A 20,203-nucleotide genomic window follows, 5' to 3' on the forward strand; every position below is an offset into this window, starting at 1 on the left:
CCAGGCTCCGTGAGGGAAATATGAATAACATGGCAAAAAAATGAAATATGATCTCAATAACGTCGTACGCCGTGGAATGGCAGAATTAGCATGAACTTGAAACACGTTGTACAACGTTTTTGGCGCAGGAAGTGTTAACAATTGTGTGTATTGAGCCGTACTGTATTGTACCCATTCTGCAATCTGTTAATAAAGTTTTCAATCAATCAATCAAATGTGACGAGCCAGGCCAATTTTAGCATGTTAATTTATGGAATATGCAATCTAACAGCTAACGTGAACTTTACAGTAAATTACATGGCTAATAATGTTAAGGTAGTTAGTTAATTCCTGTAGGTAAACAATCACTCAAATAATCACCAGATAAAACTTCAATTTCAATCAAATATTTACTGAATTTGCAAAATAAGAGAACAGACTTTGAGGTAGGCAGTCAATCAGCTCCTTGAGCCTTATGTATGTATGTTTACAACATTTATATTTCATTTTCATTTATAGGCTACTGCCTATGAATTTAAGAGCCTAATGATGGCCTACCTAGTACCTACAGGAATGAACTAACTACCTTAACATTATTATCCATGTAATTTACAGTAAAGTTCACGTTAGCTGTTAGATTGCATATTCCATAAATTAACATGCTAAGATTGGCCTGGCTCGTCACATTTGATTGATTGATTGAAAACGTTATTAACAGATTGCAGAATGGGTACAATACAGTACGGCTCAATACACACAATTGTTTTTTTTTTTATCCACTTTTTCTCCCATTTTCTATTTTTTCTCCCATCCCAATTTTTCATATCGTCCAATTCAACCCTCCCCTGTCTTCAAACGTTGTTTCTTGCCTCCCACAACCCGGCTGCAATGTGGACTAAGTCATACATAGCACGAGTCCCCTCCGATACTCGAGGTAACAGCCGTCGCATCTTTTCACCTGCGCGGCTCGATCTTTCAGCGTCGAGGGTCTGGGCTTTGGAGGGGCCCCGCCCCCGTCGCTTCTTGATTCTACTGCGCAGGCACACCAACCGACCTGTAGGAGTTGCTGTCCACAACGCCCGATCCCCACCCTTCAGTTTCCCTCCCCGTAATACGGCCAATGTGTATTACTGTGGACGACCAGCTAAACTGAAAGCAATGTGGAGAGCGGGGCTCAAACAGGAGGCATCCTGTTCGAGCCTAGTCTCCAGCATTCGTTGCGAGCGCCTTGCCCACTGCGCCACGTAGCCGCCCCTAATACACACAATTGTTAAGGGGATGCAGACCAGAGAAAGACTTTCGTCTTGTTTACATCAGGGTCCCCCATGTTCAATTCATCATGACATACATGACATACACATATACAGTACGTTACTGCATTCCAGACTACAACTGCCCCACACCAGTTCCACACCAGTCTCCGTAAATGTTCCGTTATAAAAATTAAATACCATTTCAATACACAACAAGTTTTCGTGTTTTGAAATACATGGAAGGGAATTAGCTAACGTTAGGCTAGGGTACATGCTGCCTATTTCAAAACACTGCGGTGAAAAACAGAGTCCGGTAAACACGAGTTTGTAATTCCAATAGTGTATTCTGCCTGTTACTTGACTATTTCGATTATTGAAGTGGTATTTTTATAACGAACATTTACGGAGACAGGTGTGGAGCACTTGTAGTCTCGAACTTAGTAGTACCTGGCAAGCCAGGCCAAGACACGTTAATAACACCCATGGCTCATTGGCTCACCTTTCATGTGGCTCGAAAGTGCAGACTCCCCATGGTAAAAATCTGCGGGTCCTTTCTGCATATTTTGCACACGGCTACTCTGGGATGTTCTCCTCTTTTTAACCATGAATTATATTTTATATCTCCAAGCCCAGGGCTGTACAGTGCGACATATATGTCGCACGTGCGACACTGACGTCAGTCTGTGCGATGAAAGGATTGACTTCAATAGCACTGGTGCGATGGCCCGTGCCTGGCGGAAAAAAGAAGAAAAAAAGTGACGCGGTAAATTGAATGGGCCACGGCGCCACGCTATCCACTTGGTACTTGTAGTCTTGTGCGATTAAATACAATGTCCCTTCTGCGTAAGACTCCATATATCAAACACCAAATCCCATAATCCCTAGCAAACAATATCCCCGCGAGTTGCGAGCAGTGACTCATATCCGCTCGGCTCAGCTCACAACACAGCAGGTGAGCAGGACTCGTCTCAGCAGCAGACAGTAGCGTTTGGAACGCGGACATTGAAACAGAGCTAGTGGATAGTGTTGTCGCGACCCAAAACAAATCCCTGCTGTTTTATTCGGCAACGGGTCAAATGCATATAACATGCTTTGCAATCCTCGCGTCATAAAGTCCGAAATGAACGTTACGTTAGCATGAGCTAACAACAAGCTGTTCATAGCCATATAGAGAGAACAGCAGACCCTCCTCCCTTCTCTGTGTGTGTGTGTGTGTGCGTTTGGAAAGATCACATGAAGTCAGACGAGTATATTATATTGATAGTAAATGTACTGAGGGTGGACAGATAATGTTGATATTTAAACATAAAAAATACAATACAAAATAAATGTATTCATGATCATGCAACATAAAAAGGTTGCATGTTATGTTGTGAGTTCCAAAACATTTAACTTAAAGTTTAAAGCTCAATATATAAAAACGTGGCACTTTACAGTGAACAGGAGGTCTATGTGTATTAAAAACAATAGATTGTTTTTCCTTTAAAAGTCTGGAAGAGGTCAAAAATAAAAATGTCAAATGATATTTCCGTTGCCTTTTTTTAGTTGATCTAAATGTTACTGATTGTGTTAAATGGGCTTATGTTATGATATCGTCTCATATCGATTGCAGGCACCTGCATCGTATCATATCGTGGCATATATCAGCAAATATCGTATTGTTGTCCAAAGAATCTATATCGTATCGTATCGTGATGAAACTGGTGATTCCCACCCCTAGTAGAGTCCATACACCCAACACCAAATCCCATAATTCCTTACACGTAACGTGTCTGGCTGTGTGACGTCAACTTGTCAGCATAAAATGACAGCCAAACATGGCACTGCAACTAAATAACACAAATAATACAATAGGCACATTTGTGACTGTTACAAATATAACACATTTTATACTTGTGCTACAAGATTTTGGCCTGTGCTACAAAACGATCAACCTCTGTAGCACCAGTGCTATGTGCAAAAAAAGTTTACGTACAGCCCTGACCAAGCCAGAGCTCATTAAAACGACAGCCTCCCGGCATGTTGGCCACACACACACGTGCGCGCTGTTCTCAGATGGCACAGGTAAAAAAAAAAACACTACAGGTCGAGCCCAGCCACATTTCATTTTTTGCGTGAAAGGCGAACGCAATTAGGCTTGCTCGAGTCGCTCCGACTTATTTTATTTCTTTATCTAAAAACCAAACTATTCAATCAGATAGCGATTTATTATGAAAGTATAACGTGCAATTACAATTTCAATAACTTTCCAGCACTTTATACACAATTCAAGCACATTTAAAACCTTGAAAACAGCACATTGAAATACAAGCATTTTCAAGGATTTCCAGCACCCGTACAAACCCTGTTTAAAGGACATCTCTTTGAAAGAAATTACATTTTAGTTTTTTTCTGATTTCTTTTAAACAAATTATTATTTTGTATTATTTAACTATTTAATTATTATATAGTTATTGCACTGCACTGGCAGTTGAACTGAATTGAACTGAACTGAACTGAAAAAAAAAATAACTCATAACTTAACATTGAACTGCACTGGCACTGTTTGCAGATGTACTGTTATTAAAGTTAGTTAAAAACATAATTTTGTATAGTTTATTTTGGTTAAATCCAAAGGAAAAAACATCAGATAAATCCAAAAACAGGAACATTTTAAACAGAGAAATCCGAAAACAGGAAAAGTCATATCCGAAAAAATAAAACGGATTTCATAGGGCCCTACTTAAGGTGAATTCATAAATTCACTCTGAAAATCTGCTCCGCTCTGATAAACTGACTCTTCGGTCAGAGAGTCCAGTGTGCACTCGGAGCCCTCAGAACTTCTGAACTTGAGTGTGCTTGCTCTGACACTGGTTGTAAATAGCACATTAGTGTTGTATGTGCCTCCCTGTATTGAAAATAGTTAATATGTGTGTTGTCACTACTGTATGTATAATTGTAATAAGTTAATTTATGTGTTGTAAATAAATATTGTTAATATTTATTTACCTAATTTATGTGCAATCGTTTAATTTCAGCTCAGTGTAGAGAAATGCAGCGATACTAACAACTGCCTTACTGCGCTTGCCTATGACGACACTATTGACACCACGTATCCATGACACGCACGCCCCACAACAACACTAGCAGGCATCAATGTGAGTTTAAGCTAATGACACTATTTAGTATCACACAAATTCCACTTTTATACTATGGCTAGGGGTTGGAAAGCAGCCATGACAGTATGATAGTAGAGTTGGGCGATGTGCTCCATATTCACATCGTCCTATAGTCACCCTGCGAGATTGCCAATAGCCGATGCTATTGTCCACATTTCTTCTCTCTGTCTCTCTCTTTCCCCCTCCATCTCTCTCCATCTCCCATTTTCTCATGTGGACTGGGTTGACAGGGGTCCAGACAGTCTAGGCTATTGTTCAAATTGCGCGGAAACTAAACATGATTTCTCCTGTGGATTGTTTAAGCATTACATCACGAGACAGAGTGGGTTATAGAAATTAGATCACGCCTATGGGTGGTCGTTAGACCCCCATAGGCGTGATCTAATTTCTATAACACACTGTTGTGTGATGTAATGCTTTTATACAATGGCCGATATCATCCAACCTTATTGCTATACAATAAACACACATTAATTGAAGATTTATTGACAACCATCAGCAGAAAAAGTAGTCCCAAAAAAAAAAAAAAAGAGAGAAGTTGCCTCTGTGTGGAAGCAGCTCGGAAGTGCAACTGTCTCTCACTAACACATCCAACTGTCTCTCACTAACACATCCAACTGTTCTCAGTAACACATCCAACAAACTAACACATCCAACTGTTCTCACTAACACATCCAACTGTTCTCAGTAACACATCCAACTGTTCTCAGTAACACATCCAACTGTTCTCCATAACACGTCCAACTGTCTCTCACTAACACATCCAACTGTTCTCACTAACGCATCCAACTGTCTCTCACTAACACATCCAACTGTCTCTCACTAACACATCCAACTGTTCTCAGTAACACATCCAACTGTCTCTCACTAACACATCCAACTGTTGTCACTAACACATCCAACTGTTCTCAGTAACACATCCAACTGTCTCTCACTAACACATCCAACTGTTGTCACTAACACATCCAACTGTACTCACTAACACATCCAACTGTTCTCAGTAACACATCCAACTGTCTCTCACTAAAACATCCAACTGTTGTCACTAACATCCAACTGTTCTCACTAACACATCCAACTTCTCTTTTTTTAACCTACTTTCTATTAGTGTTGTCACGATACTGGAATTTCGACTTCGATACGATACCTTGAAAAGTATCGATACTTTCGATACAAAAAAAAAAAATATAATAATTTTTTTTTATTATAATAATATATATATATATTTTTCTTAACAAATGTTGCTATTGTTGCTGGTTGATTCTCCTCAGCTTCTCTCTGGTACTATACGAGAAGATAAATACACTTTTAAAACCATTTGTTTATCTTTAGATCAGAGAGAGAGAGAGAGAGAGAGAAAGAGAGAGTGGCTGCTGGAGATTTTAGGTTTACTGAGCGCACCTTTCTAGTTATGACCCGAGAGAGAGAGAGAGAGAGAGAGAGCGAGAGAGAGAGAGAGAGAGAAAGAGAGAGAGAGAGAGAGAGAGAGAGATTTCTCCGGAGCTATGCTCGGAGCATTTATTAACGTTACATTTTCAACAACATTGCTGCTAATTGGACACTTCATGGAGGAGGGGTAACGTTGTGTCGAGTTCATCCGTGTACTAGTGTAGGATGGGCTCCGGCTCCGCTCGACCTAACGTTGGAAACTGGGTAGTTGTGTCGAGTTCATGAGTGTACTGGTGTAGTGGGCTCGGCTTGACGTTACTCCGTTTCCATGAAGTAATAGGTGGCCAGCTAGCTAGCATTAAGCTAACGGAGGAACGACAGCTAACGTTAGCTAATAATAGCGTTGTTTACAAACTGAAGACAGGGCTGCGCTGCCCGGCTGTGAGGGGAGGAGGCTGCAGCAGCTTGTGTCTTGCTCTGAGCGAGGAGGAGGAGGAGGCGGAAGGACAAGGCTCTGGCAGCGCGTCTGTCTGTCAACAACTTGCGGGAGCAAGCCAGCTGGTACCGATACTGCAGAAAGTATCGGTACTTCGGGAAATGAGTATCGAAGCCGTTTTAAATATTCAATATCGATATGTATCGATACTTCGATATTTTTGACAACACTACTTTCTATAGAACTTTATTCTTAGATGCTTCTATAGAAAGTAGGTAAAAAAAACAAGTTCTCTTTGCCCTATAGGAGGTAAAACAAAAATGTAACCTACTTTCTATAGAAGCAGCTGGGAGGTGCGCTGTTTTAAGTGAGCGTGGATTATTGAATTGATTGATTGCTAATTTTATTAATGTCCGCCTTGTTTCAAACTGGTTAAACTTAGGCCCTCTTTCGAAGTCGCCCTCTTTCGAAGTTGGTTATGCTTAGAGTTTGGAATCAGGGCTGGTGGTCTATCGCCCTGCTCTAAAGATAAACTCTAACCATAACCGACTTCGAAAGAGGGCCTAAGCTTAACCAGTTTGAAACAAAACGGACATTAATAAAATTTGCAATCAATCAATCAATTCACGCAATATTTATTTTGTTCCACAATGACTCATGACCCACCAATTACATAATCCAACATTGTGTAAGAAACTAACACATTCGCCGTGACAGAATAGTTTTTGATTTAGTCGTTATGACCCTGTCGTTATGACCCTATCAACATATCCATTCGTAACGATTATTGTCCGCCATCTTGCTTGCATTTCTAAATCCACTAACGGCGGAGTGATTGTAATTCGGTTGTGGGCGGGTTCTGGGACCAGGAGCGGGGGTTATGACAAATAACCACGTATAACTTGACTGTTTCAGCCAATCAGAATCGAGAAATTTGCATGCCATTGTATAAATTGACTAATACATCTGTTGGCAGGGCTGTACACTAAGCTTTTTCACTAGGGGCACAGGTGCCCCTAAAAATGAAAGATTTAGGGGCGCAGAATATCGCTTGCACCCACCTCTGCTGTTCTTACCACCAATCGGCAATCGCTTATTGGTTTTTTTACTTCCGGAAAGTCGCCATTGGGTTACACGATAAATCAAAACAACTTCCAGAGCTTGCGCTAATAACGTTAGCTCCCCGCCGCCCACGAGTACCAGCACTCCGCAGACTTTACTGCAAAGAATGTTATAATAAAAGCCTTTCTATACATTTGTCTGATTGATTTACTGAAAACGTTATTAACTGATTGCAGAATGGGTACAATTCAGTACGGGCTCTCTGAGCAAAGGAACTGAGAGATATGAAGAGACTAATGCTTGCTATGGTCGGGTAAATATGCTGATGTTATTGATGTAATGTTAATGTCACCCAACAAATTACTTAACGTTACACGGGTTGCGCTATCTAACGATAGCCTTTTCGAACGTTGCACGATTAATCGATTTTTTATCGAAATCGCGATTTGGAATGATGCAATTATCAAAAAAAAAAAAAAAATCGCAATTTCTTTTTATTATTTTTTTTAACCAGGAAGTCCCATTGAGATACAAGATCGGTTTGGGAGAGGCAGGTAAGGGGTTTTAGATTGTGTGTTGTGAAGTTTAGACTTCAGAGAGGGAGAGTAAAGTACAGAAAAAAGGGTACCGTTGGGTTCCCAGGTAAACATACTACACTTATACCCGGAGAAGTTCCCAGCTTATATTAGAAAGAGGAAATTGATTAATTTTTGTTTGTTACAGGCCAAGAGAGTGATAGCTTTGAACTGTAAGGAGATACAGAGACCAGGAGCTAAACAGTGGTTAAAGGAAGTGTCAGAAAACTTAGCAATGGAGAAACTAACATACATACAGAAGGGAAAAACACAGCAGTTTGAAAGGACATGGACATCGTTTATACACTTCCTGGAAAACGTAAGAATCTAAAGGAGAGAGATAGGAAACATGAAAGGTAAGGGAGAGGAAAGGGAAAATGAGAGAAAGGTTTAGGGGAAGAAAAAAAAAAGAAGACTAAAGACTCTAAATGATATCGCGATATTTTGACATTTCCTCTAAAGCACTTAAAAATGCTTGATTTAACCCTTTGATGCATACAGTCACGCCAATATGATGATTATAATAAGTCCCTGCAACATATGTTTGCATTATTAAACCATGAAGATGCTTTAAAAAATAATTTAATGAAAATGTACTAAGAGTAGTCTACTGACACACTAATAAAAAAAATTATTTACATCCAAGACAATTTATATAAAAACTCTTGGGTGCCTTTTACACAGTACTGTGTTTTCTATCCACTTTAGCCAAACACACATATCTATCTATATATATATATATATATATATATATATACACACACACACTACTGTGAGAAAATAATAATCACACAGACTTAATGATTTTAGAATATTTCAGATAATGAAATTAAATGTTTATATCATCAACTATCCAGTTAGTATTTATACTGTGTGTAACATTTGGCTACTTTAAATCATTGAATGTAGAGAGAGAGCGAGAGAGAGAGGGGGGGGCGAGAACGAACAAGAGAGCCAGCCCCCCCCCCCCTTCGGGTTTTGTTCTAGGTTCGCGTTTTGATCGTCTAAGCTGCCGTAGGTGATGACGTCACACTCGAATGTAAACAGGAAGAGATGGAGATGGAGACACACGGAGATCGAAATTGAATGATATACAGAAATTAATAACCAATAAATATGAAGTTATGTTTAAACTTCTGTTGTCAAGCGTTGTCAATATAACCCACCCCCTTTCCTCACGAATGGAACTAGTCTTGTGGAGTCCGCTTTGACCGTTTTCCAGGGTTAGCAGAGATCGCTAGTTAGCTTAGCATAATCCTAATGGATACCTTGGTTAGAAGCTACCGTTAGCTCATTGCTCGTGTCAATTAAATTGCATGTTATTAAAGGTCCGCACTGGTCTGTCTAATGAAATTACAACCGCAACATTATATTGCACTGTACAGCCCTGGTTGTAGGCTAATGTTTTACTACAATTTGTATGGATTAATTTAGGAGTGAAATGTGAATGAAGGGTTGAAATCACCACTCGCAAGCTTGCCCCCAGATATTATTTTAAACTCGCACGGACCAAATTAGGGGGCAATTTGCGATCATATCATCGCACTGTACAGCCCTGGGAGTGTTTGTTTACTAGTCTGTACTCTGTAAGACAGGAAGTACCATGGTGCAACATACAAATGTGTCCGTGTAGCAACACAAGCCAATACCTTACAGGACAGGGGCCCGGGGAGGGAGCTCTGTGTGTGTGTGTGTGTGTGTGTGTGAGACGGAAGTCAGAGGAATAACAACCTGTTATTCAATAGATTAAATTAGTTTAAGAATAAAAAAATAAATACATTTTAAGAGAATCTCAAATACATTATTTTATTTAAGTGTAGGCTATAGTTAATGTTGGTAAATGGCTGATTTTTTATATAGCGCTTTTATCCAAAGCGCTTTACAATTTGTTCCTTACATTTTACCCAATCACTCACACATTCACACAACGATGGCGGAGGCAACCATGCAAGGTGCCAACCTGCTCATCGGGAGCAGTTAGGGGTTAAGTGTCTTGCTCAAGGACACATCGACACGCTGCCCGGGAGGAGCGGGAATCGAACCGGGAACCTCCGGATTGCCAGACGACTGCTCTACCTTCCGAGCCACTGTCGCCCCTGACATGGGGGCTCAACAATAAATGACAATCAGAAATGTCAAGTTGCATGTTGTTATTCTAACCAGCTTAGTTCTGTTGCATTTCCAATTTATTTATTTAAATTATAAATTGATCAGGTATCGATAAAGAATCGAATCGATAAGCAGAATCGATAATGGAATCGTATCGATAAAATCCTATCAATTCCCATCCCTAGGTAGAGAAGCCGAAGGACAGTTGTTTATTTTTATCTTTATTTGTGTTTTTGTAATTCATTTTATGTTATTTTATTAGTGTATCTTGTATTGTATTTTTATATTGTTTTTTTGTTTTTGTTTTTTTTGTACTGATATTTCCGTGATTTCTTGTAGGTAATTTAAAGGAGAGCTATTTTGCTGTTTCTTTCACGGTGTGGGAACTTTTACACAGTTCCTGTGAGTCTATGGAACACCTCTGAAAGGTTTGAAAAAAAAAAAAAAAAAAGGAAAATAGGAGGATCATTGTTCTATATTTCTAATCAGGTACTGAAAAGCAGCAGTGTTCTACCTCAGGATCTTGGAACATATTAAGGCTGGGCTCCTACTACTGTGTGGAATGGGGCCAAATGCCACACCGACTGCCACATTATTAGGTGGTTGAAGAATCTTGGACATTGAGAGTCGGAGACGTGGAGCCTGTAGATATGAATCCACATAGCTGGGGGACGGTACTGGACACTGAGGAAGGCCATTTATAAAATAGTTCCCCTTTAACGATTAACAATTAAGCATTAACAATAATTGTTTGTGGTAATATGTCTGCGGAAAGGTCAATTGTGTTGTAATTAGGGAAGGGAGGGGATTGAAGGGTGTCTTTTTTATTTTTATCATGTGCTGTTGTTTGTATATATGTATGAAAAAATGTACAATAAAAACATTGTTTAAAAAAAAATTATGAATGGCAATAGCGAATAAAGGAAATAACGATAATAAAAGCGAGTTTACTCGTTGTTGGCGCTATTCGATTGGCGGGCAATAACGAGTAAACTCGTTTTTGGCGCAAGATGTGTTAAGCTGTATCGATAAGATCAAATCCTAACGATACCCATCCCTACTCATTGCACCTTACCTAAGTTGTACCTCATCCCATTTCCCCATAGATTGTTTTGCTATAAAGGACAATCAAATCTAATCACTGGACTATTTTGCTCAACAGGTGCCTAGCTGTGGAGTTTGATGACGAAGTTACAAGCATATGTAAAGCTCAGCCTTTTTCATTGTTGTGCGACGAATCAAACAACAGAAAAAACGACAAAGAATTCGTCATTCTTGCAAGAATTTAAGATTAGTCCAATCTGGAGGTGACAACGAAGTTCCTAGAAATGCCCATATGCAATGTGGGTAATGCTGAGAAGAACTTATGAGAAGTTATCCCAAGCATTCGTTGGAACAATTCGTTGCAACACTACTAGGGCTGTCTTAAATACTTCGAAGCTTCGTTCGATGGCACAAGCTTCGAACATAAAAAAAAATCGAAGTTTAAAAAAAAAAGAAAAAAAAATTAAATTTTTTTTTTCAAACATTTTTTTTACTTCGATTTGTGTGTGTGTGTGTGTTTGTGTGTGTGTGTGTGTGAGAACTACCCATCCCAGTTAGGACAGCCGAATCCCGTCCAATCTTTCGCCGTCGACTAAAGACTCACTTCTTCAACCCAGGGTTAGAAATTAACATTTTTTTTCAAGGGCTTTTTTTGCCCCCCTTAATTGATTTTCGGGGGCTTTTTTTTGTATTTCGGGGGCACTGAATTTTTATGATAAACGGTAGGGGTGGGACGGTTCACAAAATGGACGGTTTGGTTCGTATCACGATTTTGGGGTCACGGTTTTCAGTTCGATATACGTTAATTTTTATTAAAAACAATTTACCACTCAAATCTAAACATGCTTCTCATTTATTAAAAATAAAATAAAAGGTTTACAGTGTTTACAGCCTTAAATAATGTTTGGCACACAAAGACCGAACTGACTGAAAAATATAGGCTACATTTGTCAAAGTATTAACAAACAATATGCAAACAATATGTACAAACAATATGCTCAGCCAGCACTAGACTTTCCTTTCTTTAATTAATATAAACACACAAAAACAATAATAATAATAATAATAATAATAATAATAATAATAATAATAATAATAATAATAATAATAATAATAATAATAATAATAATAATAATAATAATAATAATGACTTGGATTTATATAGCGCTCTTCATGAGACCCAGAGCGCTTTACAGAGTCCATTATTCATTCATACACAGTCATACCGGTGGTGGTAAGCTACAATTGCAGCCAGAGCTGCCCTGAGGCAGACTCACGGAAGCGACCACCACCAACATTCATTCACATGCATACACATTCATACGAGGCAAGTAGGTTAAGTGTCTTGCCCAAGGACACAACGGCAGTGGGATGGACATGGGCTTGAGCGGGATTCGAACCACCAACCCTTCGATCATTGGACAACCCGCTCTACCCCTGAGCCACGCCGCCCAATTCCCTGATTGTCAGTTCTTAATGGAAAGATTCATTTTCTGCTTGAAATTATTATGTTTCTGTCTACATTTATTTAGACTAACATTATTTAAATATTGAGTGCAACTGTGGTGGATTACGTAATTCGGTGAGTTGGAACTATCTATGGGTTGGCGCCGGGTCCCCACGGACATTTTAGCGTGTGGCACCTTCAGTTCCGGTCACGTTCATAACATCAACAAGCAGCGCGAAAGCGGCAATAGTCCCGGTTGGAGTTAGTAAAACACAGTTGTATGTTAGCCTTCTTGGATGTTGAATAAACGCCTATCATTGTCTTTAAACACCCCGCCTCTCAGACTCCCATTTCCTCCTCTGCTACAGTAGCTAGTAGCTACGGTGACATTTCATTGACTGTACAGTATTAGCTTGCGGGCTGCGTCGGGCTACCATAGTTAAAACGTGCGTTGTGTTTACAAACTGCTAACGCTATGGCAAGATGTGTGTAGGCCTATGTAATGTTAATGGCTATGTTTTTAAAGTCGTAATGAAGATTGATTTATATTGTGCGTGCCATTTTTACACAAACTGACTGCTGCTGCTGCTGCTGCTGCCTGCAGCCAGTGCAGAACACAGGCTCCGCCAAATGATTTTTTTTTATTTGTGCGTCATCTGAACCATACGATACACAGACGCTCCATTACCGGATAAATATATATAATTAGTAAACTGTCGGGGGCATTAAGTGCCCCCCTTAACTGGTTTTCGAGGGCATTTTGTCCATTTTCAAGGGCATTATGCCCCAAGCCCCCGTTAATTTCGAACCCTGCTTCAACCATTATCTGAAATGATAAAAAACAAAACAAAAAAAAAATCTAACCGTGACTAACCTTACTGTCATGCACTTAACACGCAACACTTTGATAAACATTGTTACTCAGCTGATAGAGTTGTACCCTTCTTGCTGTCTTGTCGTACAGAACTTGTAAGTCGCTTTGGATAAAAGCGTCAGCTAAATGACTAAATGTAAATGTGTGTGTGTGTGTATGTTTCCATTGGGTGGGGCCGGGGGACAAATACACTGGAGGAAAGTAACCCAGCTCAGCACTGCCCAAATTATATCATCACTATTGCCTGTTTGAAGGATATCATCCTCAAATACATATACACCTACATGCCTTGTAGAATTCCACACATAAGAAAGAAAGATACTGGGATGAATAAACAAAATAGGAAATAAAATTTAGATAAGGTGCTACTGAGATGTTTTGGTGAGTTCTTTGTTTTTTTGTGGAAGTTGCCCTTCTTAAAAATGCATGAACATTCACTGATAATTGGTCTGTAGTGGAGTCTACAAGGTCTACATTGCCGGACCATGTAGAATCCGGACCTTGTAGACTGACATAATTCTGTGCATAGTTTAGTCTACACAGGCCATATTTCAAATAATCAAAATCTTACTTCATTCATCTTAAACATTCTTGATTTGGGGGATTGGTAGTTCCCATGAAATCTGAAGTTGTTCAAACAACAACAGCGATCCACCTTGAATTAAATCACACAGCCGAGTGAAACCTTGTTGGCTCAGTCACGAAAGGGGCTACTTAATTAATTAATCCAACCCACTTTATTTATAGAGCACATTTAAAAACAACAACGTTTACGAAAGTGCTGTACAAGTCCCACAACATAAGATAAAAAAAAAAAATTCGAAGCTTCGAATTAAAATCGAAGCTCGGCCCCGAAGCTTCGATTGCCAAAAAAAGCTTCGAAGGTCAGCCCTAAACACTACTATCACCGACATCTAAGAAGGGAGATCCCCCCTTGAATGGCCCTTCTAAGGTTTCTCTCCTCCACATTGCCTGTGGTGCATTTTTTCCTATTGCTAGGTTTTTGTGAGTTTTTCCTTACCTTCGCGTGGGGTATGTCTGGGAGTGTTGCATTTATTTATTTTGCATTTATTTAAAAAAGTTTGGACTTTATGGTGTTCTTGTTTTGTTCTTGACTTATTGTGATGTTTCTTCTTGACTTGTTTAAAGAAGACGTGTCCGGCCCATGGGGACATTAACGTGTGTTAACTTGTCGGGCCTTACAGAACAAGAAGAAGGGCTGCAGCGTTCTTGTCAGCGTTTCCGTTAGCCGGTAATTACCGGTATTTGGCCGGCAAAATCTGTTGAAGTCCGACAAATTTAATCTCTCCGGTCATAGTGTCCGGTGAAAATAGTTCCCTCTGGGCACAGTTTGATTATTTGAATTGTATTTGGATGGGCTGGAGTTGGGTGGCCTATGCGATGAACGAAACAATCATTGCGTTTGTTGTCGTTGCTTCGCCAAGCAGCCGGTCTGGTAATGACGACGCTGTGTCAGTGAGAGCTTGCTGCTGGATTTGCGGAAGGCATGCAGCTGCAGACCCACAGAACCCACCAGCTTTGCTGGCACAGTGCGGTCCCCAGACCTGGAAAGCTGCTCTGCGGGTCTGCAGCTGGATGCTTCTTGCAAACTAACTGCAGGCGGCTGGCCGGCTCGCGCTGATATTGTTGGACCGGCTGCTTGGTGGAGCAACGATGAAACGAATGTAATGAATCGTTCGTCGCATGGGCTATTTAATTTTGGCCTGTTTTGGTACGGTTCGGGTGGTCAAGTTGTGCTTGGAGGGAGTTGTTTTCACCGGACATTATGACCAGCACCAAGTCGTTGGGAGGTGGAGATATACATCACGCAAACCCACGATAATGTTGCCGTCTCTCTGCCAAATTTCTCAGTTCTTCGCTTGATATAATTAATACAAATGTCCAATATAACGGAATTCGTTAGCTCATAAAAATGTGATTATAACAGACTGCTGTTTAGTGTCGGACCGACTTATTTCAAGTCAGCAGCAGCACGGAGTATCGAGGGACTTATTTTATTTGGAATATATTAATGACTGTATACGCAAAAGTAGTCTAGTTTTAAGTAATAATATTATAAATCTACATGCCTTGAGGATGACATTCTTTATATAGCCTGCCTATCAATTGTTTTAAAGCTCAATAAACTATGACCGGAATTAATCTCATTTGTCCGGTAGATTGAAATCTTGCAGGTCACGGAGACCGGCAACAATTTTTTCTAACGGAAACCCTGGTTCTTGTAGTGTGAATCCAGTGTTTATATTGAACAGTATATATATATATATATATATATATATATATATATATATATATATATATATATATATATATATATATATATATATATATGAAGAGTGCCTGGAACTTCTTTGTTTTTACCTACAAAATATGTTCTTCAGTGCAAAGAGTTGTGAGCTCTACAAGGAGTTTGTGGAGTTTACAGACTCAGACAGCCTGAAGCTGCTGAGGTACTGCAAGACCAGATGGCTCAGCCTGAAGCTGCTGAGGTACTGCAGGACCAGATGGCTCAGCCTGAAGCTGCTGAGGTGCTGCAGGACCAGATGGCTCAGCCTGAAGCTGCTGAGGTACTGCAGGACCAGATGGCTCAGCCTGAAGCTGCTGAGGTGCTGCAGGACCAGATCCAGATGGCTCAGCCTGAAGCTGCTGAGGTGCTGCAGGACCAGATGGCTCAGCCTGAAGCTGCTGAGGTGCTGCAGGACCAGATGGCTCAGCCTGAAGCTGCTGAGGTGCTGCAGGACCAGATGGCTCAGTCTGAAGCTGCTGAGGTACTGCAGGACCAGATGGCTCAGCCTGAAGCTGCTGAGGTGCTGCAGGACCAGATCCAGATGGCTCAGCCTGAAGCTGCTGAGGTGCTGCAGGACCAGATGGCTCAGCCTGAAGCTGCTGAGGTGCTGCAGGACCAGATCGATGGCTCAGTCTGCACACATGCATACAGAGAGTACTCAACCAGTGGGAGGCTTTGAAGGTAGGATTGTAATACTAAACTCCACTCAGCAGATATCTCCATGTATTATGGTATGTTTCCATTGATTATTTTCACCATATATTGCCTCCCTATATAGGCATACTTCAACTGCCATGAGGACGTGGAAAGGGACGCCAAAGTTCGTAATCTGGCAAGCCATCTCCGAGATCCAGTTATGAAAACATACTTTATGTTCCTAAGTGTTGCAACTTGCTCTTAACACTTTGGATGCCACGGGTCCCGTGGTTTAAAAGCAAGCGTATGCCACCACCCACTTCAATGATAGAGCACTCGCATTTGTGAACACATTTACTATATCTTAAATTATGGCTATGTGTCTAATCTGGCCGTCGCTTATCAATGACTTATTTGCAGTCAACATTGTCGAAATTAGGGCTGCCCCGATCGATCGGCCAGCGATCGGTATCGGCCGATATTCAGTATAAATGAGATTAGGAGGGGGTGGGTGGGTGGGTGGGTGGGAGAGAAATATACATACGGTGGGGAGAGAATATATACATACGGTGGGGAGGAGACTGTACATTTGGAGGGGGTGGGTGGGAGACAAATATACATATGGTGGGGAGAGAATATATACATGCGGTGGGGACAGGGGCGTAACTGACGCCGGGGACATCGGAAAGTGTCCCCTGCATATTTTCAGAATGCAGTTATTGTACCTCCCACGTTTTACCGTCCAAAGAGCCGAGTCTGACTACCTGTCCTATTATTATGCAAAGAGCAGTAGATGGGGGTCGCATTCTTGCCCTGCGCGGCCCAAGTACCCACTCGCTAAAGTACTCGTCTTTGCATAATAATAGCTCGGGTCGTCAGCCGAGGTGTGTTTTAAAATAAGTCATCACATACGGTATAAAGAGAGATAAGATAAGACATTCGACAGTGCTATGTCCGACTCCTACCTGCGTGCATGCAACAACGAGATGGCACCGTCGCCCAAGAGGAGAAAGCTACTTCTTCAAAGCAAACTAAGTTTTGCTACGCTGTCGCCTAGTCCTTGTGAGGCTATTGCTGGTTGTTACCACATCCTCTGCTGAAGCTGAGAGGAGTTTCAGCGGACTCCGGAGGTTGAAGACCTGGCTTCGCAACTCCATGAAGCAGAAAAGGTTGAGAAGTGTGGCAGTTTGTCATATACATCAAGAAAGAGTTGATGCCTTTGACATGAGAACTCTGTGAGGAATTCATCTCTGCCCATGATCGGAGACAACATGTCTTTGGAAGCATTGGATGAGTTTAAATGTGAAAATGTCAATTTAAATAATGGAGAAGTCACTTTAAAGGAATGAGGTATATAAAAAGTCACTTTAAGGAAAGAACAGATGTGGCTCTTGTATAATATAGTTTAGATACATTAAGTATAATAATGACAGAGTTAAAATTGTATAGTAGTCTACATAGGAACCAGTGCCCTCTCAGGTATTTTAGTATTAGATTATTGCACAATCGATGCAGGCATGACCATAAGGGTTAGAGTTTTATTAAACAGGTTTGTTATATAACTTATGTACCAGTGCATAAGAGTGATTTATGTTAACGTTTTGTACCTGTAATTAAATTTGATTAAAAGTGATTGGTGATAGATAAAGGTGATAGATACATTAAGAGCTAAAATTGTATATTGTATAGTAGTGTTTCTCAGGAACTTAGCATGTCTTTTTTTTATCATGCATATCTTGTATTACTGTGTTCATAATTGCTAATTGAAGCACCATATAATAAATGTTCTTTCACCATAAACCTTTCAAATTTGTTTATTATTTGTCACAACAATACTTTGAAATGCTTGTTTCTGTTTGAGCTCAGTGTGTCGTTTACATGGAGAAATGGCGCCACCGCCTGGGAAAATGCGGTATTGCACCCCTGGTATTTAAAAAAAAAAAAAAAAAAAAAATCTAGGTTAAGGGGGGCCTAACCCCCCCCCCCCCCCCCCCCCCCCCATCGACGTCCCCCGCACACATTGAGAGAGTTACGCCACTGGGTGGGGAGAGAATATATACATGCGGTGGGGAGGAGACTGTCTAATAGGAGGGGTGGGGGGGTTTGGACATTTACGGTGGCCAGTTTCGAGCGGTTTTGAATGTGGGTAGGGATTCACATATCTTTACAGCTTTGGGTAATGCAAAAGTGGTATCGTCCATCCCTATTAATAAAGCATATTTGCATCACAAAGGGTGACCCTCCGAGTTTACCACTGTTTACCACTTGATCGGCCGTTCGAGTGCAACTTCCTGGAGGACTCAGATATGTCCGACGTTGACCGAACGCACGTAATGCCAAGTGGAAACAGCCTCCATGAGGTGCACGCTGGCAGCTCTGCGGTGACTCCGAGAGTCACATTTCGTCACAAGACGTTTCATTGGGGGGCAGATCATCTCACTATACTTGGGAAATAGCTTTTGTTAAACGAATGAGTTGCCTTACCTTTGATTGGCAAATGTTATATTCTTCTGGAATGTCAAATGGAAACGTTAAACAACCTCCGTGGCCGTGTGTGCAAAATGTGCATTTAGGTCCCAAACGGATATATCCCGAATATAGCCCCATATTAGCTGCATGCTGCATTGTCCTAATATTACACGAATTAACACATATTGATTTGAATGACGAATAAAGTACTTTTGCGACAGAGGATCTCACCAACCTGTTCTGCGTTTCGGGCCGAAATCCAACAGCTTGCGCTGGCGGTCAATCTCATCTTCATACTGTATTATGGTTCTTTCAAATGCCCCAAATATCTCCTCTGCAGCCGCAGTTAATCGCTCATTGACCAATGTTTTCAGTATTTGTATTCTAGCCATATTTAGAGAGGAACGAGAGGTAACAGATGAAAACAACAACAGCTGTAACTAAGCGACCTGGCTTCTGAAGTTCTGGCACCAGCAAACGGTCGCGCAGGACTGACGTCATCGGGGTAAAGTCGTGGTAAACTATATTCCATGATACCTTTCACATGTTATGGTGCACTGCAAAGTGAACCACTAATGTAGTCTAGGGGTACACTGAGTGTACTGCCCGCAACATTTAGAAAATTATAGTGTGTACCCTCTGCAAATATTTGTTGTTAATACAAAATAAGGGCCCCATATTTGAACTTGAAACGGACCCCCTGAACCTTCCCTCCCCTATGAATGCAGACGAGCTGAAGGCCACTATCAAAGCAACCTGGGCTTCCATAACACCTCAGCAGTGCCACAGGCTGATGGCCTCCATGCCACGCCACATTGATGCAGTAATTCATGCAAAAGGAGCCCAGAGCAAGTATTGAGTGCATATACATGAACATACTTTTCAGAAGGCCGACATTTCTGTATTAAAATAAAAATGTTTGATTGTGTAATTCCTTTAAACCTTGATTGATTGATTGATTGAAAACTTTATTAACAGATTGCAGAATGGGTACAATACAGTACAGCTCAATACACACAATTGTTAAGGGGATGCAGACCAGAGAAAGACTTTCGTCTTGTTTACATCAGGGTCCCCCATTTTCAATTCATCAGGACATATATGACATACATGACATACAGATAGTCAGTACTGCTACATCTATACATTTATGACATACCAGATTTGCAAATACAGTACTGTTTGTGATACAGAAGGAGTCAAGAAAAGGGAGTATATATATTTGACGTAGAAACTGTACATTGGAGGAGGTTGGGTGGGGGGGGTTGGGTACATTGGGATATTGACAACCATACTGGGTAATTTACATTGGGGGGGGGGGGGCACACTGTATTAACAAGTAACACTGTACATTGAGGGGGGGGGGAGGAGACACTGTACAAACAAACAAAATTGTACATTGGACTATTGACAAAACCTTGTACGAGGCTCCCCTATAAATATGTGAATGACAGGACTCCCTGT

At 40.8% G+C, this 20,203-nt stretch overlaps 1 protein-coding gene across 1 annotated transcript in view; it reads right to left on the bottom strand.

The window, feature by feature from the left end:
• Nucleotides 1-19,157, bottom strand: part of LOC311234765 (uncharacterized protein) — a gene marked incomplete at its 3' end in the record, with an annotated part of 49,098 nt that extends 29,941 nt beyond the window's left edge. Inside the window, exon 1 of the mRNA XM_084322009.1 lies at nt 18,975-19,157. Coding sequence (XP_084178135.1) covers nt 18,975-19,131 — 157 coding nt within the window. The 5' untranslated portion in view covers nt 19,132-19,157. The remainder of the gene's footprint in view (nt 1-18,974) is intronic.
• Between the last annotated feature and the right edge of the window lie 1,046 nt (nt 19,158-20,203).

Source organism: Notolepis coatsorum (assembly GCF_963971535.1).
Source record: "Notolepis coatsorum genome assembly, chromosome: 9".
Lineage (NCBI taxonomy): Eukaryota > Metazoa > Chordata > Actinopteri > Aulopiformes > Paralepididae > Notolepis > Notolepis coatsorum.